At 39.9% G+C, this 27668-nt stretch overlaps 1 protein-coding gene across 2 annotated transcripts in view; it reads right to left on the reverse strand.

Annotated features, from left to right (window-relative positions):
* The window catches only part of THEMIS (thymocyte selection associated), an 82630-nt gene that overhangs the window by 36452 nt on the left and 18510 nt on the right, over positions 1–27668 (reverse strand). For both annotated transcript variants that reach the window (XM_030267857.4, XM_030267859.4), the window contains exons 3-4: positions 25619–26077; positions 21920–22962 (exon numbers count right to left, since the gene is read on the reverse strand). In XM_030267857.4, the coding sequence (XP_030123717.4) occupies positions 21920–22962; positions 25619–26077 (1502 nt within the window). The remainder of the gene's footprint in view (positions 1–21919; positions 22963–25618; positions 26078–27668) is intronic.

Raw genomic sequence — 27668 nt, forward strand, 5'->3', positions numbered from 1 at the left:
ACACATTTTGGCACAAAAGAGCATCAAGGATTTTGTTCCAGAGGAGAGCTAAGTGCAGTAGTCAACTGTGGATGTGACAGCCTGGTCAGAGAGTGAGAAACCAAGGTAAGTTTTCTCATGGCAGACTCGTGATACTTTTAGGGAGTTGTAGAGAAACAATGATAGCTTGTTATTATAAACAACCTGCAAGTGGTAATTTCTTACTCTGTTTTTCTGTTCTTCTCAAGGATTTCTTGTGAGAAAAGTGTTTTTGTTAACTAGCCAATCAGGTAGAATGTGTAGGAACAGTCTATAAAGAGAAGAGTTTCTCGCATTAAAGTGGTTGTTGTGCAAACCAGCCTTCTTGGAGTCCGTGCTACTTTCTGACTCAATAGCAATAGTCAACTGCCATAGCATTTCTTCTTACCTGCATAACTTTTATTTTTCCATTATAAAGGGAGGAAGAGGAGGGACTTCCTGGAGAGTAAGGTGGCAAATTTATTCTGGTTGCCAGTACAAAAATGGGTGTCATTCAAGAAAGGGCTACCTGGTGATGATCTCCAGCTACTTCAGAATTATTTCGCAAAACTCATGGCTAGCATTATTTCACAAGGCTATTTTATCACAGAACTTCTTCCTAAGACTTGATGGAGATATATAGGGATACATTACAAACTCATGACAGCTACATCCTTAAAAATACTGTGGTTGCTGTGAATTCATTTTGTAGGATGACTGACAATCTTTGTATCTGGGATCTCATTCTTTTTTTTTTTTTTTTTCCTTTTTTTTTTTTTTTTCCCCAAAAAGCTACAGAGAAATAGTTCTGCCCAGAGATTCAGTTCAGGACAAAACAGGTCTGCTAGCCAATAAGCTTCAGCACTAACCTGCTGAGTGACTGCAGGCAAGTCATCTGCTGTCTATTCCCTCTGACATGTGTTCTCCACCTATTTAGAACGTAAGGATATCTGCTGGGATTGCCACTCACTGTGTGTTTCTGCAGGGCTCAGAGACCTCCAGACCCTCATTCCACATGGCCCTGTAGGTGATGAAAGACTATAAATATCTGTGAAGTGGACTTTTACCATTACACCATTTCCTAGTGGAATTTTATCTCATCCAAATATCCTACTCTTATTTTCCAGCTATCAGCTAAGGCAAGTCCCCAGGTGTGAGAAGCTCTCCAGCTGCCTAGAAACTGAAGCTACGGAGAGCTGCAAGTATTAAATACCTCCCCAGGATTCTTATAGTGAGCAGCAGTCTTTTGTTCCCATCTCTTTTAATATCACCCTTATATAAGTCTCTTTTACAGCCAATAGCAACATGAAAAATGTAGAAAAAAAACCAAGCTTGCCTTAGTCTTGACAAAACATGCACATGCACACATCACAAATATTGATATATTTTTAAAATATATTTTGAACTCAGAATGATGGAACCATTCTAAATGAAGCAGAGGTGTGAGGTCAGAAAACTTCCCTGAAGTTATGATTAAGGGTGTGAAGTTCAATTGATCTGCATATAGCCAGCTGATAAAGAAAATCATGTCCAACAACCAACTTGTTTATCATAAAAAATGGCAACCTTATATAAATATGCTCATCATAACCCCAATATTCTAAACCGACTGGAAAAATGTAAACCTGATTCCTCAAAACAAAGAGCTGCCTTTTGTGAAGGTTCACCTTGTGCTTGGGTCACCACGACAACAATTACCAAGCTACTCACAGTGTTATCTGAGGCACCAAGGGGACATGCTTTGCACAAAATACGAAGCAGAATGCAGTACAGTGTATTCCACAAGGCCATAAGGCAGGTAAGCATCGATGAATATTGAGATTAAATGACAGGCGCAGAAGCAAATGCTAGTAAGCAATAGGATCAGTTCATAGCTTGCCTCACTACCCATAATGTCTTTTCAGGCCTCATAAGTTTTCCTTTTCAGTTGCATCAACTATAACACCAGCCTTAACCTTGATATAGGCTATTTCTGCAGGTTTATTTTTTCCTCCCCAGATGGCAAGCTGTTTCAGCAAGGTTCCTCTCTTCTTCACTGCTTGCAAACAAGGCAGCCCTCTCATGTTTAGAAACACTTATGCGTGTTCGTGGCTGTCCTGCTGACTTCAAAATAATTTTGTCACAAGGCAAGGCTAATGTGTGGCATCAGAGCTAGAGAAGAGCTACATGGAAGCGTGCCTCAGGTACCACTAAGGCAAATACTCCAGCACTTAATGCAGAGAAAATTGACTACCGAATACAGAACACAGACTTTGTGAAAGTACTAACAGGAGGCTTGAAAAGTAGTACATGAGCTGTCTTAATCTCATGGTTCATCTGAAATTAAATGCTCTATTAATGGTTACATGTCCAGTGTGCAGGTGAGACTGTTATCAAATCCATCACTATTCAGTCAAAAACCCCAGAGTGAAATTCTGTGCTGAGCAACAGAAAAAAAATTACAGCTGAGGAATAAGGAGCTTTGATGGCTTAAACCATCCAACTTTTAGCTGTCCCAGGAGTTATAGCTGGCATCGAACTGTTTTATGCCCTACTACCTCATTTTTTACCAAGGCCCTTCAGAACGGAGGAAACATTGGAATGAAGTACAAGAGCTACTGTCCAAGGATGTATTTATTTCAGTCAGTTGTAGTGAAGAAGGCATGCTTAGTAGAGGAGAGAGGGGAGATAGAAGAGAGAACATAATTAGAGAACTGAAGAGCAGCTGTTGAAATTAACTCATTGCATCTGTCTAAAGTCATACAAAAAGATATAATTTCACCCAAGAGCAAACCTTCCAAATGGCAATTTATTTTCTAGAAATAATTTAATGACATGCAACTACTTGAGTGCTGGTACTTTACATACAAATAAAAATGACAAGTCTTTGCACTTCAGTGTTGTCATCTAAATTAGGCTTTTGAGACCAAGTCCTCTGTGGGTATAAATTAGCATATCTCCACTAATGCTAGAGGAATTATTTATGCACCAGAAGGGGAAATAGTATAGGGAAAAGACATTTTTTGACTATAAAACACTAGCTCAGTCCTGATTGTTTTTATTTAAATTATTAATCCTCTGGGTATCTCCAGTGAATAGATTTTACAACATTTGTAGATCTGGAGAATGCATACAAAAATTCATTAATTGATAGGACAAGCCTTTTTGCTCTCAAAAAGATGAAGCACAGGGCTGAACCATGTAAGACAAGGGAAATCTATAACCAAGGTTTCTAGGCAGCATATGCAAAACTCATGCAATTTTGGATTTAAAGGACACAATTGCCAACAGGGACAAGGGTTGTGAAAAATAGATTTTTCACATTTAGAGAAAAAAATTACTTTATTATAAATTATTGCCGAGTCAGTGTATTTCTGAACTTTTAGTTTAGAATTTTTAGTTTTTTGGTGAAGAACTTCAACCTTTCTAAAGAGAAGGGTCAAGCAGTGGAGCATGTTCCTCACACCACTGGCATATGCCATTGGTATCCACATGTGGGATGTAATCCTCTGCAAGAATGAGTCAAAAAACAGTAGCAAAAGTGCAACTCTTTTTATAAGAAGATTTAAATCCTGGTCTAAAAATAAAAATTAAAATGGTGCAAATTGCAGGTAGAAGGAATTGTGCCTATGAACTCTCAGAGAAGAGAACCCAAGACAAGACACAGCAAGGTCTCTGGACTCAATCACATGGCTGCGTTCAGCATTTGTACTTCATTGCAACTGGCTGTGATCCCTTCACACAGAGGGACTACCACTGGGCTATTCATCTTTCTGTGGTACATTGATGGTGCTTCAAAGGTGATACAATATTGTTTTGTAGGTTTAGGGGTTTTGTCCTTTTCTTTTTCTTCTCAGGAGACATTAGGTAATGGCACTTTTACCTGCTGGTGTGCATCAAGACTGTTGTGAAATGTTTTGTCCTCTGAAATTCTACTGAATATGCTTTGTGAGGAACATTTTACTCATCAGTTATCTTCTGCAAGTAGAAGGACAGCAATATTTTTCAGAATGTTGAATTTATGAAATGAGGATTTTATATCACCCCTTTTATTATGAAGTGTAGAACATAACCTAAGTGGTTAAAAAATACTTTGCAGATGAATGAGATGAATATGACATGTATTATTAGATTAGACAGTAGTAAACAAAATTCTAATATGAAAAACTGTGCTTTTTATGGGTTTGGTTTCTTTGAAAGAGTAGTGTTGGCTTCTTTCCTCAACTGAACAAGCTTTTAAATGTAATGAAAATAGATATACAAAAATGCTCTTAATGGTTGCATATCAGTAGTTTAGTTAGATTTCAAACAAATTTTTCTTGTCCAAGATTATCTGCCTTTAAACTATGACTATATCAGGTAAATTATTAGAAGAAAAACATTTTTTATATTTTGGGAAAGGGCTCCTGATATTGGTATGGTGTATTGTAAAATAAATTCTCTATAAATTCAATTTATTCACATGTATCTGCCATATGAAAGAGAAATGTTAGTGAATTAAAAATCAAAAAGTAAAATTAAAGAGAAATAAATTTACTTTATTGCACCTATTAATGAAAATATGGACCCTGTGAGATTAGTAGATGGGGACACATGTATTAAATACAGATGAAATAAAAAGAATTTTAGTGCACAAAATTATTCTGTGCATGATTTCATTTTTCTGCCATTGAAAATTATCTAGGGCAGAAGTTTAATACAGTGAGACCCTTGTGTAATAAGTGTGAATAAAATGGATTCATAAAATTCAAAAAGAGGAGGAAAGCTAAAAAATTGTGTGCTTCTGTCATGCTACATTATCTATATACAGTGAGGGGAGAGAAGGAAAAGGAGAGGGAGAGGAAGATGGAGAGGGAGGAGAACTATTTTATGAAACAGCCTTGTATGTGTAGAGTAGGATTTTAGCACATTTTTACAGTTTATATACCAGTAAGGAAAGGAAAGCCACAACATATGTATCTGTTCTTTTACCTGAAATGGAAGCTGAACAGACACATTCATGTGTGCAGTGTTTCAGTATATAGGAATCAAAACGTATGGCAGATCTACAAAGCATATGCTTTTCTGTCAGTGTATATGGATTTTCCACATGCAAATGTAACTAAAGTTTTGTTTTTTCACAACAAAGCTATTAAAAAACTTACTGAAATTGTTTAATTTTTTAAAAAATTCAATTCTTCACATCTTCTTCAGCAGTAAAGATGAAGACTTCAGAAATCCCCATTTTTCATCTTGTTGTAAGAAAGGCATGGGGCATGCTCTGGGATTAGACTGTCAAAATAAACCATTTTTGCCGTTGTGACTTATTGTATGTGTGCATGTTTGCAGAGGGCAAAGGACAGTCTTCCACAATTTCAAGACATCAAACAAAGAATTGACCTCTAACCAAGCAAAACGTGTTTTAAATAAAGGTTTAAAGAAAAAAGCTGTGACTGTTGCCTTTGACAGGTCAGTGGTTCTTATGTCTCTGAAACCCATTGTGGATCTTCTCACCTGTGCCTCTGGTTCCTGTTACAAACAATGCTACAAAAGCAAAGTGGTGGATGAAAAAAAGGCCCTCTTGGAGATCCCAGAATTCAGTGTGCCCTTCAATTACTGGCATTGCAAGAGCTGTGGAAACAGGAGGACTAGCTCACACATGAATTTTTACTTTGTCTCTTTGTCCAGAAAGAATTTGCATCGTAATATTTAGTTTTACTGAGAAAAACAAATTGCAGGAAAAAAAAAATTCCCCAGCCATACTAAGTAATTCCATTAAATGTTTATTTATACATTTTTCCCTGAACATATTTCTACTTCAGTAGGAATAAAATGTGCGCAACAGAAAATCATGGATCCCCAGACCTTTATCTTGGGGATTGATTTGTAAATTAAATTATGTTTATGCCCATTTCTGTGAAGGAATGAACTTCCAAATTTCCAGACCTCATGAGATTCTTGAACAAGGCTGAGAGACTGGCACATGCTACATATCTGGGGAACCCAAACAGTAGAGCAGCTTGTAGGCAAGCCATGAAAACATTTGTCTGACAATGTTGGCTTTCCTCTAGGCTGTAGGTTTCTTGATGACACCTAAGCCTCAGCCTTCCTTGCCTAAGCATTTCTTTTTGAACCAGGGCTGCACCTCATCCCTCAGACCTTTCACCTGCACAGCTTTGCAGAGTCCAAGTCATCATATCCATGGTCCCAGGGTTTCACTGGAGCTGCTGATGGGTGTTGTGTGTATTGGCAGCCATAATGTGGTGACCCTTTCCCTACACAATGCACTAATCACAGCCTTATTGTGAAAAACAGGCCTATCATTCACTTTGGGTCAATTGCTATGCCACTGGTGGAGTTCAGCTCCAGATCAAGGCACAGAAATGTACATAACTACATGAAGCACAGGGCTGAACCATGTAGGACAAGGGAAATCTATAACCAAGGTTTCTAGGCAGCTTATGCCGAACTCAGGCAAATCTGCATGTTTCCATCTCATATCCATCTGCATGTTTCATATGTCCTTGCTCTGATTACAGCTGGGAAATCTCCACAATGCAGTTAAAAACTGCATCCAGCTAACGACAAAGTGTCTACTTGGCTCTCTAGGCACCACTGAGAGTAGAGACCAGAGTGGAAATGTACACACAGGTGTAGCTCACATCTTAACGTGATGTTAAGCAAAGGCATCTCTCTCTATGGCTCTGCTGTACCAGGCCATCCATTGCTGCAGCTTGCTGGTCCAGCTTGGAAGAGATACTCATGCCATTTTGCTCTTCTCAAACAAATATTCCAAATTCACACCTCTTGGAAGTAGTTTCAATTCCATTAAAGCAAATGGAGCTGTATTTCCTTATACCACGCCCTCACATGTCCCATGAGGTCCATCTATCCCAGTCTAGACATTATAAGACAGGACACAAGCATCAAAACATATATGCAGAGGAGGAGCTGGGCAAACAGCAGAGCAGTCAAAAGTGTGCTTATTGCATGGGTTTCAGAAAGGAAACTGCTTAGCATTGCCTAAGGACTGAAGTCAGCTAGAAAAGCCAAATGCTCTGTTAGGAGTCTTCATACCAGAGAGGAGATCTTGTGATTACTTCTGAATGATACAACGTGTTGAGAGAAAACCAAGCAGACATTTTGGTTAGGGGTGCGTATAATGTATATGCACATACAACATTTGTAAAGTATTTTTTAAATCAACAAATTAGTGTCACAGACTGTCATGTTATTACAATTGTGCTGTATGTACAAACAGGGTAAGAAGCTACATTTACATTTGAAAATTTCAAACAAAAATTACATTTGTACATCTGAAAATATATTTACATTTTATAAAGTTATGAAATATATGATGCAGCACTTGGCAATGTGTCTTTTGAAATAAGCTGGAAGAGCCCATTAATTTGAAGTTGTTAGCATAATGGTTTATGCCATTAGGTATCAAATCTCTTTTTGTAATTACAGAAGAGATCACAACTAACAAATAACAAAATTGTGTTTAGGTGCTCAGGAAAACAAATTAGTTTAATCTACAGTCCACAAACATTTGAGAGCCATATGTTACTGTTGCCTTTGTTATTTTTGAAAGCTGCTGTGATTTATTGCTCTAAACATACAGCGACAAATTGAAAACATGGATTAAAATGTCTCCTAGTTGACCTTTTCAAAGCTATTCCATGAATATAAATATTTATTTTATGGATTCAACAGTTGCTGATCAAGTTATATATTTTGAAAAGTATTCTTTGAATTATTATTCCACCATTCAAATTACATAGTTCCACAATAAATTTTGTAGGCATTTTATGCTAACAGGCATATAAACCATTGCATAACCCCCATGAACTCACACTGCATGAGTGGTTGTAGAGGCATATGATCATCTATAATGTGGTGATCTTTGCACTGTAACAACACAAGAAATCCTCTCTGACATCAACCTTTCACCTGAAACAAATCTTAACTTCTATTTATTAATTCAGAGATGAGAAATCAGTCAGCTATTGTGAATAAAATAGGAATGCATGACAGCAAAACCAAAACAAGCAGTTTCCACTTTTCCTTGGATTTTTATTCCTGTTCACATTCGTAACACTTTCATTATTAGCCTTGCCCTTATTTCTCTCAAGCACTGCAATCTCAGTGAGGACCTGAGTTGTCTTCACTTGGCACATAGCAACAAAAAAGATAGCGCTAAGCTGCAGGGATTGAAGACAACTAATAGAAGAAGCATATTTTCCCAATGCAGTTACTAAATTCTGGTGTGGATTACAGGCTATTCCCCCATCTGTGCCTCTTCTGGTTGAGCCATGGAGGGAGAAAAAATTACTTAATTGCTTTTCAGTGTGCATGTCTTCTGTAGGATCAAGCACATAACCAGTGAGCCCTTACACTTGTGCATAGAATTTCTGAGGTTAACAGAATTTTTTACTCCTTGTCCTGCAAGGCAGTGTAAACAGTCTGGTGTCTCTATGCTGGTTAGTATTATACTACTCATTACAAAACTACTCTAAATTCCCATTTATAGTAACTACACCGGTTTACCAATGAATAAGAACACCTTGTGGGAGTTCTTGTTTAAGCTGCCCTAGAAAAGGGATTTCTAGAAAACCTTTCTTTTTTAAATTTGAGTGCAAGTTTTACTTTTCCTGTGTTTTCTTGGTCCTCAATGAGTTGTGACCTGCACAGAATACACCATCTCCCTCTGTTACACCCACAAAATTGGGGCCTCCATTATGCAATTTACAGATTTAGCCCACTAAGTGTCTTCCAAATGACATTTATCCAAAATGCTTTTCCAAATGCTTTCAGTCTCAGCATGAATAGTCCTTTGCTTTGATAACCACCTTGGATGCTTTTGCTTGTTCTGTCTCCGGCCTTGTTTATAAAGATATTGTGCAGTAAGTTAGGAAATTAATTTACAACTCCTTGCCACTAACGCTTCTGTAAACACCCCAACAGCACACTGTATTGCCTTGGTTTGAGGCAACTTAATCTCCTCTCAGTGCCACGTGAAATATCTAATAAGTTCTGCAAACTGAGTAACCACAAAAGAGGGCTTGCAGGAAACCAAATTAGCTGTAAATTCACAGCTGAACACACCACTTTGTGTAGAAAAGCAATCTATTTCAGTTATTTTTTTGCAACTAGGTCGTCGTGATGATATACCAGCATGCCTGAGAAGAAGTTTCATTTGCTCTTCCTGCTTTCACTTTCACTGTCATGACTGTAGAGCTGGTGTCTAGTCAGTGAGAGAATCTTATTATAGTAACATCTAAATGTGACACAGAGCAAGGATTATACTGCTATCCAACTTGTAAATGCATAAGCAGGCTCCCTGGAAACAGAATTCAGACTGATATTTTCGTTTTCAAACCTGTATTTTTCTCCATCTGAGCAGTCAATAGAGCATCTTCCTTTCTAAGTAAGATCCAATTATAATGAGAGCTTGGATTGACAGGAAACATTATTATAACTGAATGAGCTGTCAAATCCATGATTAATAAGGGTTTTCATTTAGGTTCAACAATAGCAGCATTAGGCTGCTGCCATATTATTATTCAATAACTCAGAGCATTCATAAGAAGGTTTATTTTCCGTTTCAGAGGGTAGACCAAGATGTTTTACATTCAGCTATTCGTATGGGCAGAAGTGGTTTCAATATTTCATGAGATGATTTTATCTCTATTTTTTTCTGAAGATGCAAACTAATGAAAAACCCTATGCAAAATCTAAGCCTGATGTTTGAGGATTTTCTGTTTTCCTTCTAGCTCACATGTTTTTGCATCCATATTCCTACAGCTTGAACCACGAGAACAGAGAGGGAATATGAATAGTGTAGGAGGAGTGTTCACACCATCAAATGTTGATGGTATAGAGTAAAAGTAGGAGGCAAACCAAGACCTCTCTGGTCTGTGTGTTCAGTGAGGTGCAAAGAACAGATAAAGAGCAGATATTTCATGTTAACCACCATGTAAGTATGCATTCAGCTGTCTGCATATATAACTGATTTTCACTTTTATATGAGAGACAATGAGGGCACGATCGTTATGAGTTAAGATATTCACAAGGGGAGAAGAAGATTTTTAGAAAGAGAAGTGCTCACCCTCAGCCTTCTTGTAACAGAAATGCAATTCCCTCCATCCTACATAAATTCTGCTTTCCCATCCCATTTCACAGTTTGATAGAATGTAACTGGATATTCTGTTTTTCTGTTTCACTAGTTCTCAATTTCACCTTCAAAGCTTAGCTCCTTAATCCACTCTTCCACCCAAATGGAGGTGCTGCTCCATCATGGCAAGTAGAATAAATGATGTGTCAGGTTGACTTCAAAAAATAACCTTTTAGCCCAGCTACTTTTTATACACCTATGATTTATCAATATAAGATATATAGAGATAGAAATAGAGATATATATAGATATATAGAGATAGAGAGCTAGCTAGCTAGCTAGATGTTATCTGTACTGTAGCTGTCTCTTTCCTCATTTTCTTCCCTTGCTGACACCTTTCGTACTTGCACAAACTAACCTTTAACATGCAAGTCTTAGTTTAATGTTATCATCTGCCAAAGTCCCACAGGATGGGGAAATTTAGGGAGACATTATAAGAAACATCTGACTTTCCATCCATAACTCTCTTTGTCTGGAAACTAGCTGCTACCTTCTGTAAGCCAACTGGTGAAGACAAGGATAAAGACACCAGATATACCACAGCAGATGCAGAAGACAAGCACAAAGACCTGTGTCTAATATTAGAATAAACTATGAAGTGGTTAACAAAAGACAGATCCCTCAAAGGTGTTAGTGACCCTCAGGGTTAACACCTTGCTATGGTATAAGTTCTTAAATAAGTTATTCTTTCTCGTTTCTTCTTTCATATACGCACACTTCAGAATCCATCTGTCCTAGACAACTGTCATTTGTTTTTTTCACCTCTTTTGTAGATTAACTTCCAGCTAAAAACTTTAAACAAGCCTAAAATGTACTAATCTCCAGAAATTCCACTATTGATATTATTTTTATGATAATACTGTTGTTGCTATTGCAGTAACCAATTCATAAAATACTGCATATATAGAAAAATCATTCTTGTCTATACAAATATCCAAGATGTGAAAATGAAGCATTGTGTCCCATTTCACAGGCAGAGGAGACAGCTATATGAACAAGTTGCCACCTAGTAAATGAGCATGGATTTACAGCTCATTTAATACTCCATGGCAACTGTCTGTGTGGTTACTGCTCCAGAGTAAATGTGAGGTAGCTCTGACCCTTACTGAAAGTGAGGCAATGTATCTTGCATTTACCTGAGCTTTAAGCATCCATATAAAGTAACTAATGAGCTGTAAATCCACAATTCCTCTTCACACCTGCCAGTTTCTTCATGTACCTGGAGGCAATGGCATTTTTGTGATTTGCCTGTGGTCACTGAAGCAGCATTTACAGAAGTGGCTATGTAAGCCAGACTTACTGAGATCCTGTGAACTCCTCACACAGCCAGAATATTCTTGTAGAGCTACTGTTCAATTGCTTGGCACATTTCCCTTCAAATGACAGTAATTCACAAGCAAACTCAACCATTTTTTCCTCATTAATACTGCAGAACATGCATTTACCACTTATGCAAAACAGATGGATCCCTAAAACTAGCTTCCAGATATGGTTTCTTCATTTCACACATAAAATATTATTTACTTTTTCAAATACTCTTAAATTTAAAGTTTAAAAGTGATGCTTTGGGAATAGCTTTATCCTACTTTATTAATCAAATATCAACTCTAGCTAACTGAGAGTCCAAACTAAAGCAGGGTCCAAGTAGATTTCATCACCAGTGTTTTTCATCAGGGTGGTCCATAACATGCCACAAACTAGCAAAGAGCTTTCTTAATTTTTCTTTTTTTTTTTTTTTTTTTTTCCCAGTGACTCCTATTAAGTGACCCTCCACTTAGACCCCATTACGCTAGTTCAGGTGGACCATTGATACAAGCCACTGCCTACAGTCATTGCAAGTCTGGGATCACTGCTCTGTTTTTTCAGTGGCACTACAGGAATCAAAATAGACTTGAATACCCTGTGCATTTTTACTGCTCTTGTTATTCTGTATCAAAAAAAAAAAATAGAAAAAAGAAAAAATCTGAACCACTATGTCACAACATACTGCCACAACGTCTATTTACTAGTAAAATTATTCTGTGTTCTGAGGCAAAACAAGACCAAAATGTTGTTAAATACCTTGGAAAATTCAGTGTAAATAATAAATCTCTACACATAAAGAAAAAAAATTAATTTTGGTGGTATAGACAATAAATATTTTAAAACTCACTCATCATACTTTTTATATGCCAAGTCTATGGACTAACACATTCAAAAAGTAAAGAAGGAAATCCCAGGGCTTGGGCAGTCATTACAAATTTTAATGGATTTGATGAGTCTCTCCACAGCACTCTCTGTGTCTCGATAATCACTCAATTCCTCTCTGCAAGGACTCTCTGGAAAATGTGAACCATGTCTACAGGTGTTTTAGGATGTGACCCTGCTGTCACACTGACAGCACCTTTCTCATTTCTTGTCATGGGGCGTATATTTCAAAGCATAATCCCAACCTTCTGGGATGCTTTCATTACCAGAATGCTCAGCTGACAGTACTGCCAAATCTTGAATTTCATGAAAGAATGCATAATGTGAATGGGCAGTGTCAGTGCTGTCCCTTACACTGACCACATACAACACTTAAGTCACTTCAGTGAAGCTCCTTATTTTTCTTTCTGTTTTTCTTTTTTTTTGTATAGTTTTTTAGCAGTGGTTATATCAACACTAGCTGGTTACATAGTGCCTGGAAAACATCACTGGACTTCATTTCAACCTGTGTCCACTATCTCTTTCCACACACTTCCCAGGCCTGATCTGGTGGTTAGAGCATCCAAGGCCCATTCCCACAAATAAGGAGCGCAGAGGGTTACTAGCAGGGACACCAGCCACCTCAGGCCAGCTGGCCTTCAGAGCTCAGAAAAGTTCCTGAAGGTGTTTGAGCAGGGATAGAGAGCAAATAGAAAGCCTGGGAGCTGCCCAGAGCTCTGGCATCTGGCTCTGTGGCATCCTGGGGAGCTGCCTGGCTGGTCACTGCCACTGCTGCCTATGGGCATTGCAGGAGTATGGGAACTGCGCTTCCTGCTGGAAATTTGCTGGGCTTTGGATTATCTCTGGCCATTTTAAACTGGAAAACTCTTTAGAGATTTCCAAACAGAAGTCCAAATCACAGTCCATAACAGCTAGTGCATCAACAGCTAGCTATCAACAAACTTAATTTTCCAATTTTCTTAATGTGAGGAGAAGGGCAAACAGTAAAATGCAGCCTGCAGATCAGCTTTGTGTGAAGTCAGACTTCTTGGAACTCCAGTTGAAAAAAAAGACATTTTTATGCCCCTACTCCACAAATTCTATTTTTGGAGAGTTATTCTGCTGCAGTGGTTCCTTGAATTTTAGATTTATTCTTCTACTTTTTTTGTCCTGCTTCATAATTATACATAATGATATGATTTTGTTATGCTGTGTGTTTTATTATGTTATGTGCTTTCTGTGAGACAGGAAAAAAATGTGCCAGCCAGTGCCAGCCAGTTCTTTCCTTACTGACATCAATGGCTTTTGACTCACACACTCTGTTCAGGATTTTCCTTCTTATCAAGGGTTCCATATTTTCATGTGGTTCAATTTTTTATTTCTTCTGGGCATCCTCTTTATTTTTTTATTTCTTTTGTCTTTGTTCTCCAAGTAATTAATTTTTAGCTCTAAATTAGGCAATTTGCTTTTAACCAGTTGGCATTTTCATCAGTCAGCATATCCAAATGTTCATCTGTACCTTCCTTAATTCCATGTACTATATCAGCATTTCCTGTATCACTAATGCCTTTCTGCAATGAGACTTACACCTCAGATTGCCCTGCTGTTTCTTCAGGCAATTATATACTGCCTGTCCTTCTGGCAGGCACACTGATATCTTCCCCGCTGTATTTTGGTTTTGAGACTAACATCAAACCATAGTAAGTGCCTACTGCGGACTTGACGATTCTCTGTGGAAATGTTAAACTTTTTAACATTAAAGTATTTTTTAAAAGGAGAAGAGAGCACTGAGAATATGAGGAAAACTCCAGTCCTTCACTAGCTTAGGCCTTAGGGTTTCCAGTTCTTCTAATCCATTTCCAGTTGGTTCATTCAGAGTCCATAGGGTACCCAGAAGTCCTAGTCTCCAGCCAGCATTGCTTGGTTTCTTCTGTGGAAAACCCTAGGATGTGATGTGGGATGGTGCATGTGTAGACTTCAGCCCAGGATGTGGATAGGCTTTCCAGAAAATGGTCACAGGTCTCCAGACCCAAACACAGCTATAAGGATCTTTGCAACAGAGCATCAACATAAAATCCTTCAGCTTGGACTGCCCAGCCAACAAGAAAATCAAACTGCTTTGTGGGAGCCCCTGGCCAGGTTCAGGGGTCCTGTGTGGTGGTAAAGTCTCTCCTCCAACCTGTGCTTCCAAAGAAAGACTCCACAGCCTCTTGTTGTTCGGTCTCAAGGCAGTTTATTGCTAGTTATCTAAAAGACTGTCTTCTCTGGCTACTGCGGTTTGGTCAGCAGCCCCGGCAGAGATACGCACAAACACTCCTGACATCCTCTCTGTCTGGTGTCTTCTTCTTCTCTCTTCCCGCCCAGGGCTGCTGCTATCTTTTATATGATACATTACGTGTTCCATGTTTACAGTTTCCCCCCAATACCTACTACCTATGTTACAAGGTGCTTTTCTACTCTAAACCAATCCATAAGTGCCAGCATCACCAAGAACATGGAGGTAAGGAAGAAGAAGGAGGAGGAACGGGATCGGCCCACTTTCCTCCATCTTAAAATTTCTGACCCCCATGTACAAAGTAAAAACCCCCTGTACAGGTGCTTAAACCCCCCCTGTACAATACTAAAAAATTTTCCCCTCTACTTTGTAACTACTACTGTACTAGCTAACCCTTTTGTGACTGCTTGTTCCACCTTCAAAGTTAACTCATTCTGTGGCTCAAACTCAAAATCACGGCTGTTTCCAGCTGCTCGCCAGGGTCTAAAATGCTTCTGACCAAGGCCTGGAACCTCCAAAAATGTCTGAGGGACATTTTGAGTTCCAGCACTGCTTGACACTTATCAGCACCTACACACTGCTTTCCCCTAAGTTCCTAGCAGGAGGCAATCCTGTGCTGAGGTTTGGAATACGTGCTGTTGGGAAAGGCAACAAAAGCCTGTGTGTAACTTAAGATGTCCCTGCAGCTCCCACTCCTTTATGCCTGTGACCTCAGCTCCAGCTCACTGCATGAGAGAAGAGCAAGAAGAGTAGACATGTTGGGAAGAAGCAAGGAACAGGAAAAGGCAAGCCTGTTAAAAGCAGTACAGGTGACTGGGGAACCAATATCATATAGGTTAGGGGTGGGGTGAAGGGCACATGGAAAGTGTAGCATGGGGGGACCCAAAGACATGGGTCTGGGGGAAATCAGACATGGCTGCACAGGATGATTTTAGAAGGGAAAGGAACCCATGGCACAATGCGGACATGGTTCTTGGAGAAGCGAGAAGCTGCAGCACAAGGACTTGGAGGGAACTGGGGCCTGATTCACCAGGTGAGGCTGTGGTGGGGGTAGGATTTTGAGACACTAGGAAATTGGCCACAATGACAGTATGGAGTGGTCCTCAATTTGTAGAGCTGTACTTCCAGCCTTCACATGTTATTTACAAAGCTACTGGAAAATGATGGGAGGAAACAATAGATAGAATGAGGGGGAAAGAGAGGGTGGAAGGTAAAATTCCAGGGAGTGGGAAACATCCTCTTCTGTGGGGACAGGAAAAAAGAGAGGAAGAAGAAGCACAGGTGCAGCATCAGCAACCAAAATGATGCACCTGTCAGAGAGAAACCCTCCACGTTATGTTTACATATGCTCATTTCTGCATCCACTAATGAACCTCTTTTTTCTTCCTAATTTCTAGAGCCAAAAAATTGTTAATGCCTGAAGTCTGTTCTTACCTATACTTTTCTGGCTGTCCAGTGTGCATTTTCTAATATGCTTTTGTTTAGGAAGGTTAGTTTCTTGCTACACAGTAGAAACATTTGTGTAAAATCTACTCTATACAGGAACCAAAAATGTGAAAAATGCTCTGGAAGCAGAAAAGAAATAGTTATGAGGAAGGAAAGGAGGCACTACAGGAAAACTCATTTGCTGAGAAATGTAGCTTATGTCTTATCAACTTAATTCCAGATAAGTCTTCATTTTGCTGTGAAGACAGATGCGATAAATATGTTAATGGCAGATTTTGATAGCTCAGTTTGTAGAACTGCAAAGCCAGATGGAAGTGATAATTTTTCTTTCATTTTAATTTTGAAATAAAAAGCAAGAAAGCAAGAAAGTTCTCGGTATCTTAGCACCGTAATAACTTTTGAAAGGATAATGGACCTTAACACAAAATGACGGTTAACTATCATGCCCTGATGCTCCTATTTTATTAAATTCCAGTTTCATTGGCTGGAATTCTCTCAGCTTTCTTGCCAGAGATGAGCAGATGACTGCTTGTGACTGACTTTTTCAGTTCCACATTCATAAAGTTATTTAGCAGCAACTCAGTTGGTGGATATTTTACTGATTCTACTGTTGCTCAGGTTAGATGCATGACTAAACAAACCATTCATAATAGCATTGGATGGAGCTAACCTCTCTTACTCCTTATCAGGAGTGCAATACTGTCTTTTTTGTCCTTTAAACAGTGCCCTTATGGTCTTAGGAGTACAAGGCTAAATTGTGGCTTTCCATGAATTGATTAAGATTGCATTTAGCAATATTTGGTGTGAACCCTTTGTTTCAATTTAATACAAAAACATTGAGGAGCACAGATTAACACCTTCTTAAATGTGTAGGATATTTACTGCTTGAACTGATAGGCAAAAAGAAATGTAGAACACTTTTGCTTCTTGAATCCTCTTGAAGGGGAGGAAAGAGTAATTTTCCAAGCAGGTGAAAAAGGAAATTTTAGAAAACTATTTTCAAGGAAGCTACTAAGTGAAAACTTGGTTTGTCATATTTGCAGTGATGTTTCTAATGTGTGGAAAAAACAGACACATCTGAGTTGTTCCCTTTATATGAATTTTCATTTCAAGAAAGTAAGGTCCTGACTGAGTACTCCCACAGTAACTTCTTTCCAGGAGCCATTTGGCAAAAGGGTGAGATGCTGCAATGTCAAATCAGTAGCATTAACTTTTAGGGTTTTATTGGCTCATTCTTGCTTTCTAGATAAGCTCACAAACCAGGAGCTGAATGACCAATCCTACATGTCAGTTAAAATCCCCTCTGAAATTCATTCCAATGATTCTAGCAAAGAGAATGTATATGTCTGGTGAATTTTATAATACATTTTACCATGAGACAAAGGATACAATTTGTTATGTCACTCCTTATGTCATTCCTATGTCAGCTGTGGGGTGCTTGTGGGTGGATGTGTTGGTTATTGGATTAATACCTGCTATAGGCTAGTAACATCAGGTAGATATCTGCTGAATTAAGTATAAGATTATTTTAATCAGTCAATACAAGCTATTTTTTTTTTCATTTGTTTAGTTTACATGCATTTTCTTGGGGTTTGTCTTTTTAAATTAAATTAGCAAGTAATACAAAATTGCAAACATATGTGGTCTGGATGTTTCTTACACAAGAAAATGTCGATATGGGAGGGGAGGGGAGGGGAGGGGAGGGGAGGGGAGGGGAGGGGAGGGGAGGGGAGGGGAGGGGAGGGGAGGGGAGGGGAGGGGAGGGGAGGGGAGGGGAGGGGAGGGGAGGGGAGGGGAGGGGAGGGGAGGGGAGAGGAGAGGAGAGGAGAGGAGAGGAGAGGAGAGGAGAGGAGAGGAGAGGAGGGGAGGGGAGGGGAGGGGAGGGGAGGGGAGGGGAGGGGAGGGGAGGGGAGAGGAGAGGAGAGGAGAGGAGAGGAGAGGAGAGGAGAGGAGAGGAGAGGAGAGGAGAGGAGAGGAGAGGAGAGGAGAGGAGAGGAGAGGAGAGGAGAGGAGAGGAGAGGAGAGGAGAGGAGAGGAGAGGAGAGGAGAGGAGAGGAGAGGAGAGGAGAGGAGAGGAGAGGAGAGGAGAGGAGAGGAGAGGAGAGGAGAGGAGAGGAGAGGAGAGGAGAGGAGAGGAGAGGAGAGGAGAGGAGAGGAGAGGAGAGGAGAGGAGAGGAGAGGAGAGGAGAGGAGAGGAGAGGAGAGGAGAGGAGAGGAGAGGAGAGGAGAGGAGAGGAGAGGAGAGGAGAGGAGAGGAGAGGAGAGGAGAGGAGAGGAGAGGAGAGGAGAGGAGAGGAGAGGAGAGGAGAGGAGAGGAGAGGAGAGGAGAGGAGAGGAGAGGAGAGGAGAGGAGAGGAGAGGAGAGGAGAGGAGAGGAGAGGAGAGGAGAGGAGAGGAGAGGAGAGGAGAGGAGAGGAGAGGAGAGGAGAGGAGAGGAGAGGAGAGGAGAGGAGAGGAGAGGAGAGGAGAGGAGAGGAGAGGAGAGGAGAGGAGAGGAGAGGAGAGGAGAGGAGAGGAGAGGAGAGGAGAGGAGAGGAGAGGAGAGGAGAGGAGAGGAGAGGAGAGGAGAGGAGAGGAGAGGAGAGGAGAGGAGAGGAGAGGAGAGGAGAGGAGAGGAGAGGAGAGGAGAGGAGAGGAGAGGAGAGGAGAGGAGAGGAGAGGAGAGGAGAGGAGAGGAGAGGAGAGGAGAGGAGAGGAGAGGAGAGGAGAGGAGAGGAGAGGAGAGGAGAGGAGAGGAGAGGAGAGGAGAGGAGAGGAGAGGAGAGGAGAGGAGAGGAGAGGAGAGGAGAGGAGAGGAGAGGAGAGGAGAGGAGAGGAGAGGAGAGGAGAGGAGAGGAGAGGAGAGGAGAGGAGAGGAGAGGAGAGGAGAGGAGAGGAGAGGAGAGGAGAGGAGAGGAGAGGAGAGGAGAGGAGAGGAGAGGAGAGGAGAGGAGAGGAGAGGAGAGGAGAGGAGAGGAGAGGAGAGGAGAGGAGAGGAGAGGAGAGGAGAGGAGAGGAGAGGAGAGGAGAGGAGAGGAGAGGAGAGGAGAGGAGAGGAGAGGAGAGGAGAGGAGAGGAGAGGAGAGGAGAGGAGAGGAGAGACTGCTGAACTGTGCAGACATCTATGACTCTGCAGCATTGCACCTTGCACACAAGCAGAGGTAGTTCTCATACTTGTCTGAGGTTCCAGTCCATGCTGGATGCAAATCTCATACAATCCAGTGACTCACATGACCAAAAGTATGCAGTGAAGCATGCAGCCCTGCTCTTGGGACCAGAGTGTCCTTACCAAGGTCAGAGAACAGCAGGAAGAGACAGCTGGAGCCTCTCTGCCCTCACAGCTTTGCTGCAAGCTGAGGTGGTCAAAGCACAAGCTGCAGCCAAAGATGACCCACACTTGCAGATAATCCTCAGGTACTGGCAAAAAACAGTCCAATTTCTTCTGTGGAGCCATGCAGCAGCAGCATTTTATCCTGGAGCTCCAAACCAAGCAGAGCTTCCTAACTGATGTGCAAAGAAACCATTCACCACTCTCCAGCAAGCAGCCAGAACTCCCGAAGCACCTAGCAGGGAGCTGCCTGCAGGAGGGGTGTGTCAACTCATGCAGCACTAAAGGTTATCCCAGGCTGCCACCTTGTCAGGCTTAAATTCAGCTCATTAGGATGCTCATCTGTTATTTATGCAAATAAGCCTATGCACAGTCACTAAATATGCAAAGATGGCTATTTATCAGTTTGGCACAGTTTCTGACTCTCTGAACCCTCAAACATTCCTGATACATTTAGAAAGAAAACACAATCTCCCCCAGTGCTGCAGAGGGGCCAAGGCAAGGCCTAGGTGCCACCATCCACATCTTCTCAGAGGACTCATGGTGTTCAGTATAGAAAAGATAATGCATTCTGTGTGACTTTAAACACAATATGTTACAGCTCAGGATGCTTAATCTAGTGAATGAAGGATCTCTACTTGTTTCACCTTTCTGGGGGAGGAGATTTACAATATGCATAACTCCAAGCATTCTGACTGCAGTTTATTATTTATTTATAACTGGCACCTGCCCCACAAAAAATTAAAAAGGATCTTCTGAAACAGTGTTTAAATTATCTCCTTTGTCTGGACAGCTGCAGTCTAAGGTTACTCTCACTCATGAATGTGAAAAAGAACCTCAGCTCATCCCTCTTCATCCCTTACCCCTCTCTTCTCACTTTAAGGAAATATTATCTTCTGCATGAGCCTGATTTGGAGTCAGCATCCACCTGCTTTTCTGTTACACACAGCCCCAGTAACTGCAGGAAGTTGAAATCCTCCTGACAATGGTACAGATTTACCAGAACACATCTTTAGGGAATCTTCCCCCAGTTCTTTACCCCTGGCCAGTTCCAGGGTGATTGACTGTTAACTCCATGGACAAGTTTCTCATGTATCCTTCCTTGTACAGCAGGATATCTTATTTAATCTGCTCAATGTTCATTGTAGAAATTAGAAGAAAAGACATTTCTGTAGTAAAGACAGGAGAAAATGACACATCTTTTTTTGGTAGTATCCACATCTTAGGGAGCCACCTTATCCCTTCAATTCTCCTATAGAATGTTGTAACCATCTCCCAGCATCTATGTGGAGCTGTGGACGTGCACATGGTCTTGGAATTAGGGAATGAGAGAAGGAACACCTCCAAAACTCACAAACACTGCCCTTTCAGAGTGGCTACAATTCAACTTCAGTTTCATACCAACACACTAAAAAAGAACTTCCTCTGAATCCCCCAAAATATAATGAGTTACATTGTATTTAAAGCACAGCAATCACAACACAGGGTGCTCAGTCCACCCTGACATCAGGATGATGATCTCATCAGGAGAGAGAATAGTAGGAGCAAAAGCAGGAAAACTCATGGGTTCAGATTAAGACACCTTAATAAATGAAGGAAAGAGGGGGGAAAAAGCCCAAAACAGTGATGCAAAAGGCAGTGACTCACCACCTCCTGCAAGCAGACTGCTGTCTGACCAGTCTCTGAGTTATGGCTGCCTTCCTAGGCAAATCACCCCCTCAATTTTTTTTGTTGAATATGGTATTATGTGTCATGGAATGTCCCTTTGGTCATCTGGGGCCAGCACCCCCATCTGTGTCCTCTCCCAGCATCTTGCCTAACCCCAGCGAACTTCCTTGGGGAAGCCTGGGAAATCAAGAAGGCTTTGACACTGTGGGCGCATGGCTGTAAAACAGCCAAAAGATTAATGTGTTATCAACCCTGATTAAATCAAAAATCAAAAAAAAAAAAATACTTTACAGACTGGTGTGAAGAAAATCAACTCCACCTCAGCCAGACCCAACACAAAGATTAATGAACAAATGCATTATCTTAGTAAGTTAAACATTGTTTAAGAAGAAAATTGTCCTGGAAGAGGCATTTCTTTTTTAACATCAACTTCTATTTTAAAAGAACTGCTTAATGTTTTTTATAAAGTTCCAAACCTATTTCCCACTTGGGTGAGTGCAAAATAATGAATTCAAAAATTTCAATACAACCTGTCTCTCTGTGACCTTAATTCCACAATTTCCAGCTGGGCAAAATTATCTTTACATCATGAAAACATATGCTTCCCCTTAATAAAGATTTAAATACAGGCACTTCAAATCTCTCCCTTCACTTTCACAATGGTGCAGTAAAGGATTATCCATGCAAAATTATACAGCCAAGATTTCCGCTGTGAGTCGGCATGGTTCCGTTGTTTTTCATGGATCAATTAACACGCACTGGAGATTTTAGCCATTCCTGTCTGTAATGGTAATTTGCCCATTACAGGGTGCTGAGAGCCATCTGTGTACATGGCATAAGGATACAACTGTGAAATGAAGACTTTAAACCCACAGAACATGACCTGTGGTTGTAAGACTTTGAAAGACAAGATGGGTTACCTTACCTTTGGAGCCTGTAGTACATCAGACGCACCTTGATTAGGCGCTGCAAAAGTAGGTTGTTGTGCTGTTGTTGGCTTTTTGGGGGGTCTGGGTGGTGGATGGAGGGTTAGGTTTTCATATCTTCGCAACATATAGTATTCCTCTTCACTGACCTCTTCCACTGTTGTCCCAGTCACAGGCGGTACAACTGTCTGGACATCTTTGCTGAGCAAATGAACCAACATGTTTAAGCGATACACAGGAATCTCCCAGCTCTCCACTGGACTGCTGGCACTACTGATCAGCAGGTAAGAGTCTGTGATTTCTTCTTCAAACTGCAGACCAGGTGCAGCAGCCAAGACATCTTTCTCCATGGAAAGGTCCCTCACGGACACTTTGACATTGAAAGGGAAATGGAATTCTTTGCAAATCTCAGAGAGGTGGTACTGTTTCTTGTCATGAATCACTTCCACAAAGCCACCTTCCATGTACATAGGGAGGAGCACTTTTTTATATGAATCACTTAGTATTTGCTCACAAGCTAAAACATCTATGAGTTTTTTTCTTCCCTCGTACAGAACTTCACTAGTCTGGCATTGTTGAACTAGAAATTGATCCCCAACTGAAACAGAAAAAAGTTCTTGATGAGGGGAAGTAAAGGCTTTAGTTGCTACAACATGAAGATGCTCTTTTTGACTTCTTGCTATGTCTAAATCATAGGCAGTTGGGAACTCCCGAGGTCTTCTCTTGAACTTTCCTTTGTAGCTCATAGGGATTAAATAATGTCTTTTAGAGGAACCACTTCTCATCTCAGAGGCTAGGACTCTTGCTGCCTGGTACTTTTTGTAGATGACAATCTCTTTCCCTGTAGACAATAAGTTATAAGGATTTTGGTTTCCCGAAGGCCCTTCCATTATCTCAGCAACCATAGGAAATTCTTTGCTTGTTCTCTCAAATAAATCTTCCAAAGAAAATGGCTGAAGGAAAGAGCTAATATCATAACAGTCTGTTACATCCTCAACCTCCACATCCAGATCTGAGAGGATATGAACAATGTCCTTTCGAACTGAAAAGAAAAAGAAATATACTGTGTTTTGTTTTCAAACTGACATTGAAATAAAATACATGTCCTGTTTGCCAGATACTAAAAGTACCCCCCCTGAGGTGTACGTGTCCACGTGTGCACCACTAACTGGGCCAGCCAAAGTCTAATTGTTGTAATTTGAGAGATATGGTTACCAGATATGCATGAGACCACACAAATGAAAGGAGAGAATAAGGTGTGCAATTGAGCACAAAGTTTATGAAAAAGAAAAGTCTGGTTCACTATTTTCCCCACAGCACTTCCATCAGTTGTTTATCTTCTCAAACTCTTGGGTGCAAGTTGTATTTTTATTCTTTTACTTCAAAACAGTTTCGGGTTTCTCTAGAGGAGTGAGGAAATATTTTTAGTAAATAAATAGCATTTGGATCCATTAACATGTTGTTGCTATGGCCAGACTGGTAGTTTGATATTTGTAAGAATAATTCAAACATCTGTAATTATTAAGAAATAATATCACTTAATAAAATGACAAAGCCTTTGTACAACTAAGAGTAAGTTATTTTTGTGAATTAAGACATTTCAATATTATGTTCCTCTCTGGAACTGCTGCATCTTTTTCTGCATCACCTGGTTTTATTCACTATCAGAACTGAGCCAGTGAATTTAACAACCTGACAGGGAACAACAGCTCTTTTACCACAATTGAAGTTGAAAAATTTTGAATGGAAATCTTCCAAGAATAAAGCTGACTATGTAATTAAGGCTTGTTTAAGAATTTGGCTCCAAGTCAGTGACACCACAGGTCTCTGACCAAGGCAGTAAAATTTAACAAGCAAATAATATTTAATGACTCTCTTCAATAAGATTTATTCTGCATAGATCTACACAAAGGGATAGTATATTCTGGATTCACACTTCCTTGTAGCAGGACATATCAATATTTTATACTGAAAAGTTGGTATCGGATTTATTTTATATGACAGAGTTCTGTGACAGTGATTCAGGGTCTGTTTGTTCTGACTTTGCTTTTGTCATATTGACACTTTGAGGTGATAAACATCCTTAACACCGCAAGGGAAAGACAACAAAGGAAAATGACTGGTGAAAATGAAACTTTCTATGAGCATTTGTGAGAGTTTCACACACATAACTTGTTCATGATTAATAATAAGTATAGAGGATTCCTGCTCACAGCCTGTGAAAATGTAATCAGTTATCCCAGTTATCAGGAATCTTTTTTTTTTATAGTGGATAGTAATTCTCATACTTTATCTTGTGTCTATTTATAGTTCTCCTAAAAATGGTGAAAATTCATTCTTCATGGTCCACATGAAAGTAGTTATTCATGTACCATGAAGCCTACTTTTCAAGTTTGTATTAAATAGTTATCTAGGACATATGCAAGGCTTCTTAAATGTTGAGGACACCATGAAACATAAAATAAAACCAACAAATACAATCCTTACTGGAATAACTGATTGGAAGACAAGGGAATACCAAATATTTCTGAATCTTCTGAAGGTTTTCAGGGGTATTAAATTCTTATTGATTCTGCACATAAATCTAAGCGGACATAGCAATAAACCTGAGTTAATAGAGCTTCAGGAGATGAGCTAGATATTTGGATCTAGCTAGGATTACAGCAAACAGAGTAGTTTATCTTGTGAAGCTATATTTTCAAAACTCATACATTAAATCACATAGCAAGCACAGCTGAATATCTTACGATAAGCATATAATGACTATGGCATATTGTGTTAACACTCTGTCCACTTTTATTTCTTTCTCTTTTGTACATTTGCTTACATAAGTCAACAGAAAAATGGTCAATTCTGAAAAGATTTCCTTCTTAATATCCCCATGAATGTCATATTTTTGTTAGGATTCTATTTCTACAGAGCTCATTTGTAGTAAATGCAACAAGCAGCAAAACCTTCCCAACAGCTAAGCTACTATCCTGCAATCAGAAGCCAACTGCAACAAGGTTTTGGTGGAAAAACTAGAACAACTAGTGTCATAGATTTTTGGAGTTTTTAAAAATAAAAACTCAGAGCACAAACTTTTAAAGATATTGGTTTTCTAATATTTCTGTCTCCTCAAACCTACAGATTTCAGAAATTGTCCATGAGGTTTTTGTGTTTATATTCCTTTGATATTTGTTTCTGCAGCAGAATAAAATAATATGATTTTCCGTTCTCTGACATCCTCATTCTGAAAATTGAATGGTAATTAAGTTTATTGCAACGTGTTCAATTGGTTTTTTTCCTTTTCTTTTTCTAACTCCTAGACATAGCCATAAATGATCAAGTGGTTTCTCCATGGCCAAAGTCTAAGACACAAAGAAAGAGAATCTGGCAACTGAACAAAATTCCTAAGCTCAGCCTTTTTACTATGCAATATATTTTCAGTGAGGATTTAATCGTAGTGATCAACAAAATGGCAACAGAAAAAAATGCAAGGTAATAATCTGAACTAACAGATGATAAAGAAATACTAAAGGAAATATTATTTTTACCTTTCTTCCTCTTGAAACTAACATGAGTGGCAAATACGGATAAGGAATTTTTAACAAACTGAATCTTTCACGTCTATTTTAAGAAAGTGTTGTGTATTTAAGGGTACTTTTGTACTTTACCACACCAAGTTTAACAGAACACTGATTTTAATTCTTACTTACATTTCATTACTGCCTGCACTTCGTAGACAGGCGTGAGAATCAAACAGCCATCAAAATTCTCAGGAAGTGGATTAGAGGAGTCCCACGTGTGTAAAGTATTGGCAAGTTTAACAATCCGGTTTCTACACCTAGGGATTTTCCATTCTGCAATCTCTTTTAGGGTGTATATCTGGTCATCTTCACACTCATAGAATTCTCCTTCTTGTGAAAAGGGCAAAGTAAAAGAATGAGACTGATTATTTCTGACCACAACACACTTCACAGCCATCATTCCATGGACCTCTTCTACAGAGTTGAAGATGATCTGCTCATCATGTTTGATAGTGAAATTTGCCAATTTTATATCCTTGGCACTGTAGAAAGTAGGATGGCCAAATCTTGTTGGCCCAATAGAGACTTTTCTTGCAATTTCTTCAATGCTGGCATATGGAGTCTTATCTGCCACAACCTTATAAAGACCTAAGAACAGAAAACTTCCATTATAAAAAGGGAAATACACAAAGAAAGTCATGCCAATTTTTAGACTGTGAATGTTATAAAAATGAGGAGCAAAGCACATCAAATAATTCATAGATGATAGCTCAGTTGCAGAAATATGACTCTACAGAGGTAATATCTGCTGCCTGGTAAAATGTATAGGCAGCTGGAATTAACGCTTTCTGCCATGTATCTAATTTCTGACATCCAGCATTCTTAGTCCACAGTAAAAAGAAAAATTTTCCTAAATTCCTGTCTGTCTTCTCAGAAAACCAGCCTTTGAGACCTAAATGCAGATGTGGCATGAGGAAACACAACACTAATGTGATCAGTTCATGGGGGATAAGTTTCTTGTCTAAACATCAGTAGTTCCTTCCACACACAGACTGGGAATTCCTAGACCAAATGTGTATAAAGATACATCCCAAATGAAAGAGTAGCACCTACAGATAAGAAAGAGCAAATGAGCAAATAGATTTTAGCGTATCTGACAGCCCAGTCCACCAGCTGGATTAATTCAAAATCTGGGTGTTGTAGCACTGCAGCCATCATGAGGCAATTAAAATGCTGAAGTTCTGCAAGGCAGAAGCTGTATCTGAGCTTCCCTATCTCCTAGGGACACTATTACTTCATGTTAATCATGCCCTTTGGATCTGTCTTGTTAGGAGTTTCCATTGCAAGAAAAATGTGTACATTTCTACATTTGCGTGAGAGTTTTCATAAAGGAAGACGAACTGGAGGGCTGAGAGGACTAAAAAGCAGGTCTTAGCTGAAGTGTGTGATTCAGCTGTCTTCCTCACAAGGTGTGGCAGCATTGTGAATGCTGCGTCATGGAATTGCAGCGCAGCTTCCTGAGACAGACATTGACAAAGACTTACTTTCAAGTGAATATAAGCGAGAATAGAGGTTATTTCTAGGCCAAGTTTGCTAGTTACAAATAAACCAATAGCTACAGCTACAGTGACAGGGAAGCTAAGCTCTCTGGGAGATACCGTGCCTTTTCTCCCTTTGTCTGTCAAATCCAGCCAGCAAAACTCCTATGGCCTCATTCCTCCATGCTATTGACACCTCTGGACCACAGAGAGGGCACTTTGCAGTAAAAGTATACTCCCATTTTGGCTGTTGAGGAGGCATGGGATGGGATATCAAGAAGCCTGGTTGGTACCACTAAAGATGCTTTTATGGAAGCTTCAAATCCCATGAGTAGCTTAAGCTAGGTCTGCAAGGTTTTAAATATCCTACTCAACTGTCCTCAGCCAAGTGCATGATGTTCCAGCAGATACCTAGATTTCAGTAAGGTGGGGTGCTGCCAGAACACACAGTTGGATCTTGGGAAGACACTCACTTCCTTTGCTTGACCTCCCCAGTTGTGGGATTGTTTAAGGAATTGGATCAGGGAATACTGCTTCTCTTAAATATAAGCAAGGTGCTTGTTTTCTTCCAAACTTCTTCCCTTACTGACTTTCATTACTGATCCTAATCAACACAACTGAGGGCCCTGAATGGTCTCAGAGTGTCCCTAAGATTGTATTTTTTTAAAAGGATGTATCAAATAATTACTTCTATCACATCA

This window comes from Taeniopygia guttata, chromosome 3 (assembly GCF_048771995.1).
Source record: "Taeniopygia guttata chromosome 3, bTaeGut7.mat, whole genome shotgun sequence".
Lineage (NCBI taxonomy): Eukaryota > Metazoa > Chordata > Aves > Passeriformes > Estrildidae > Taeniopygia > Taeniopygia guttata.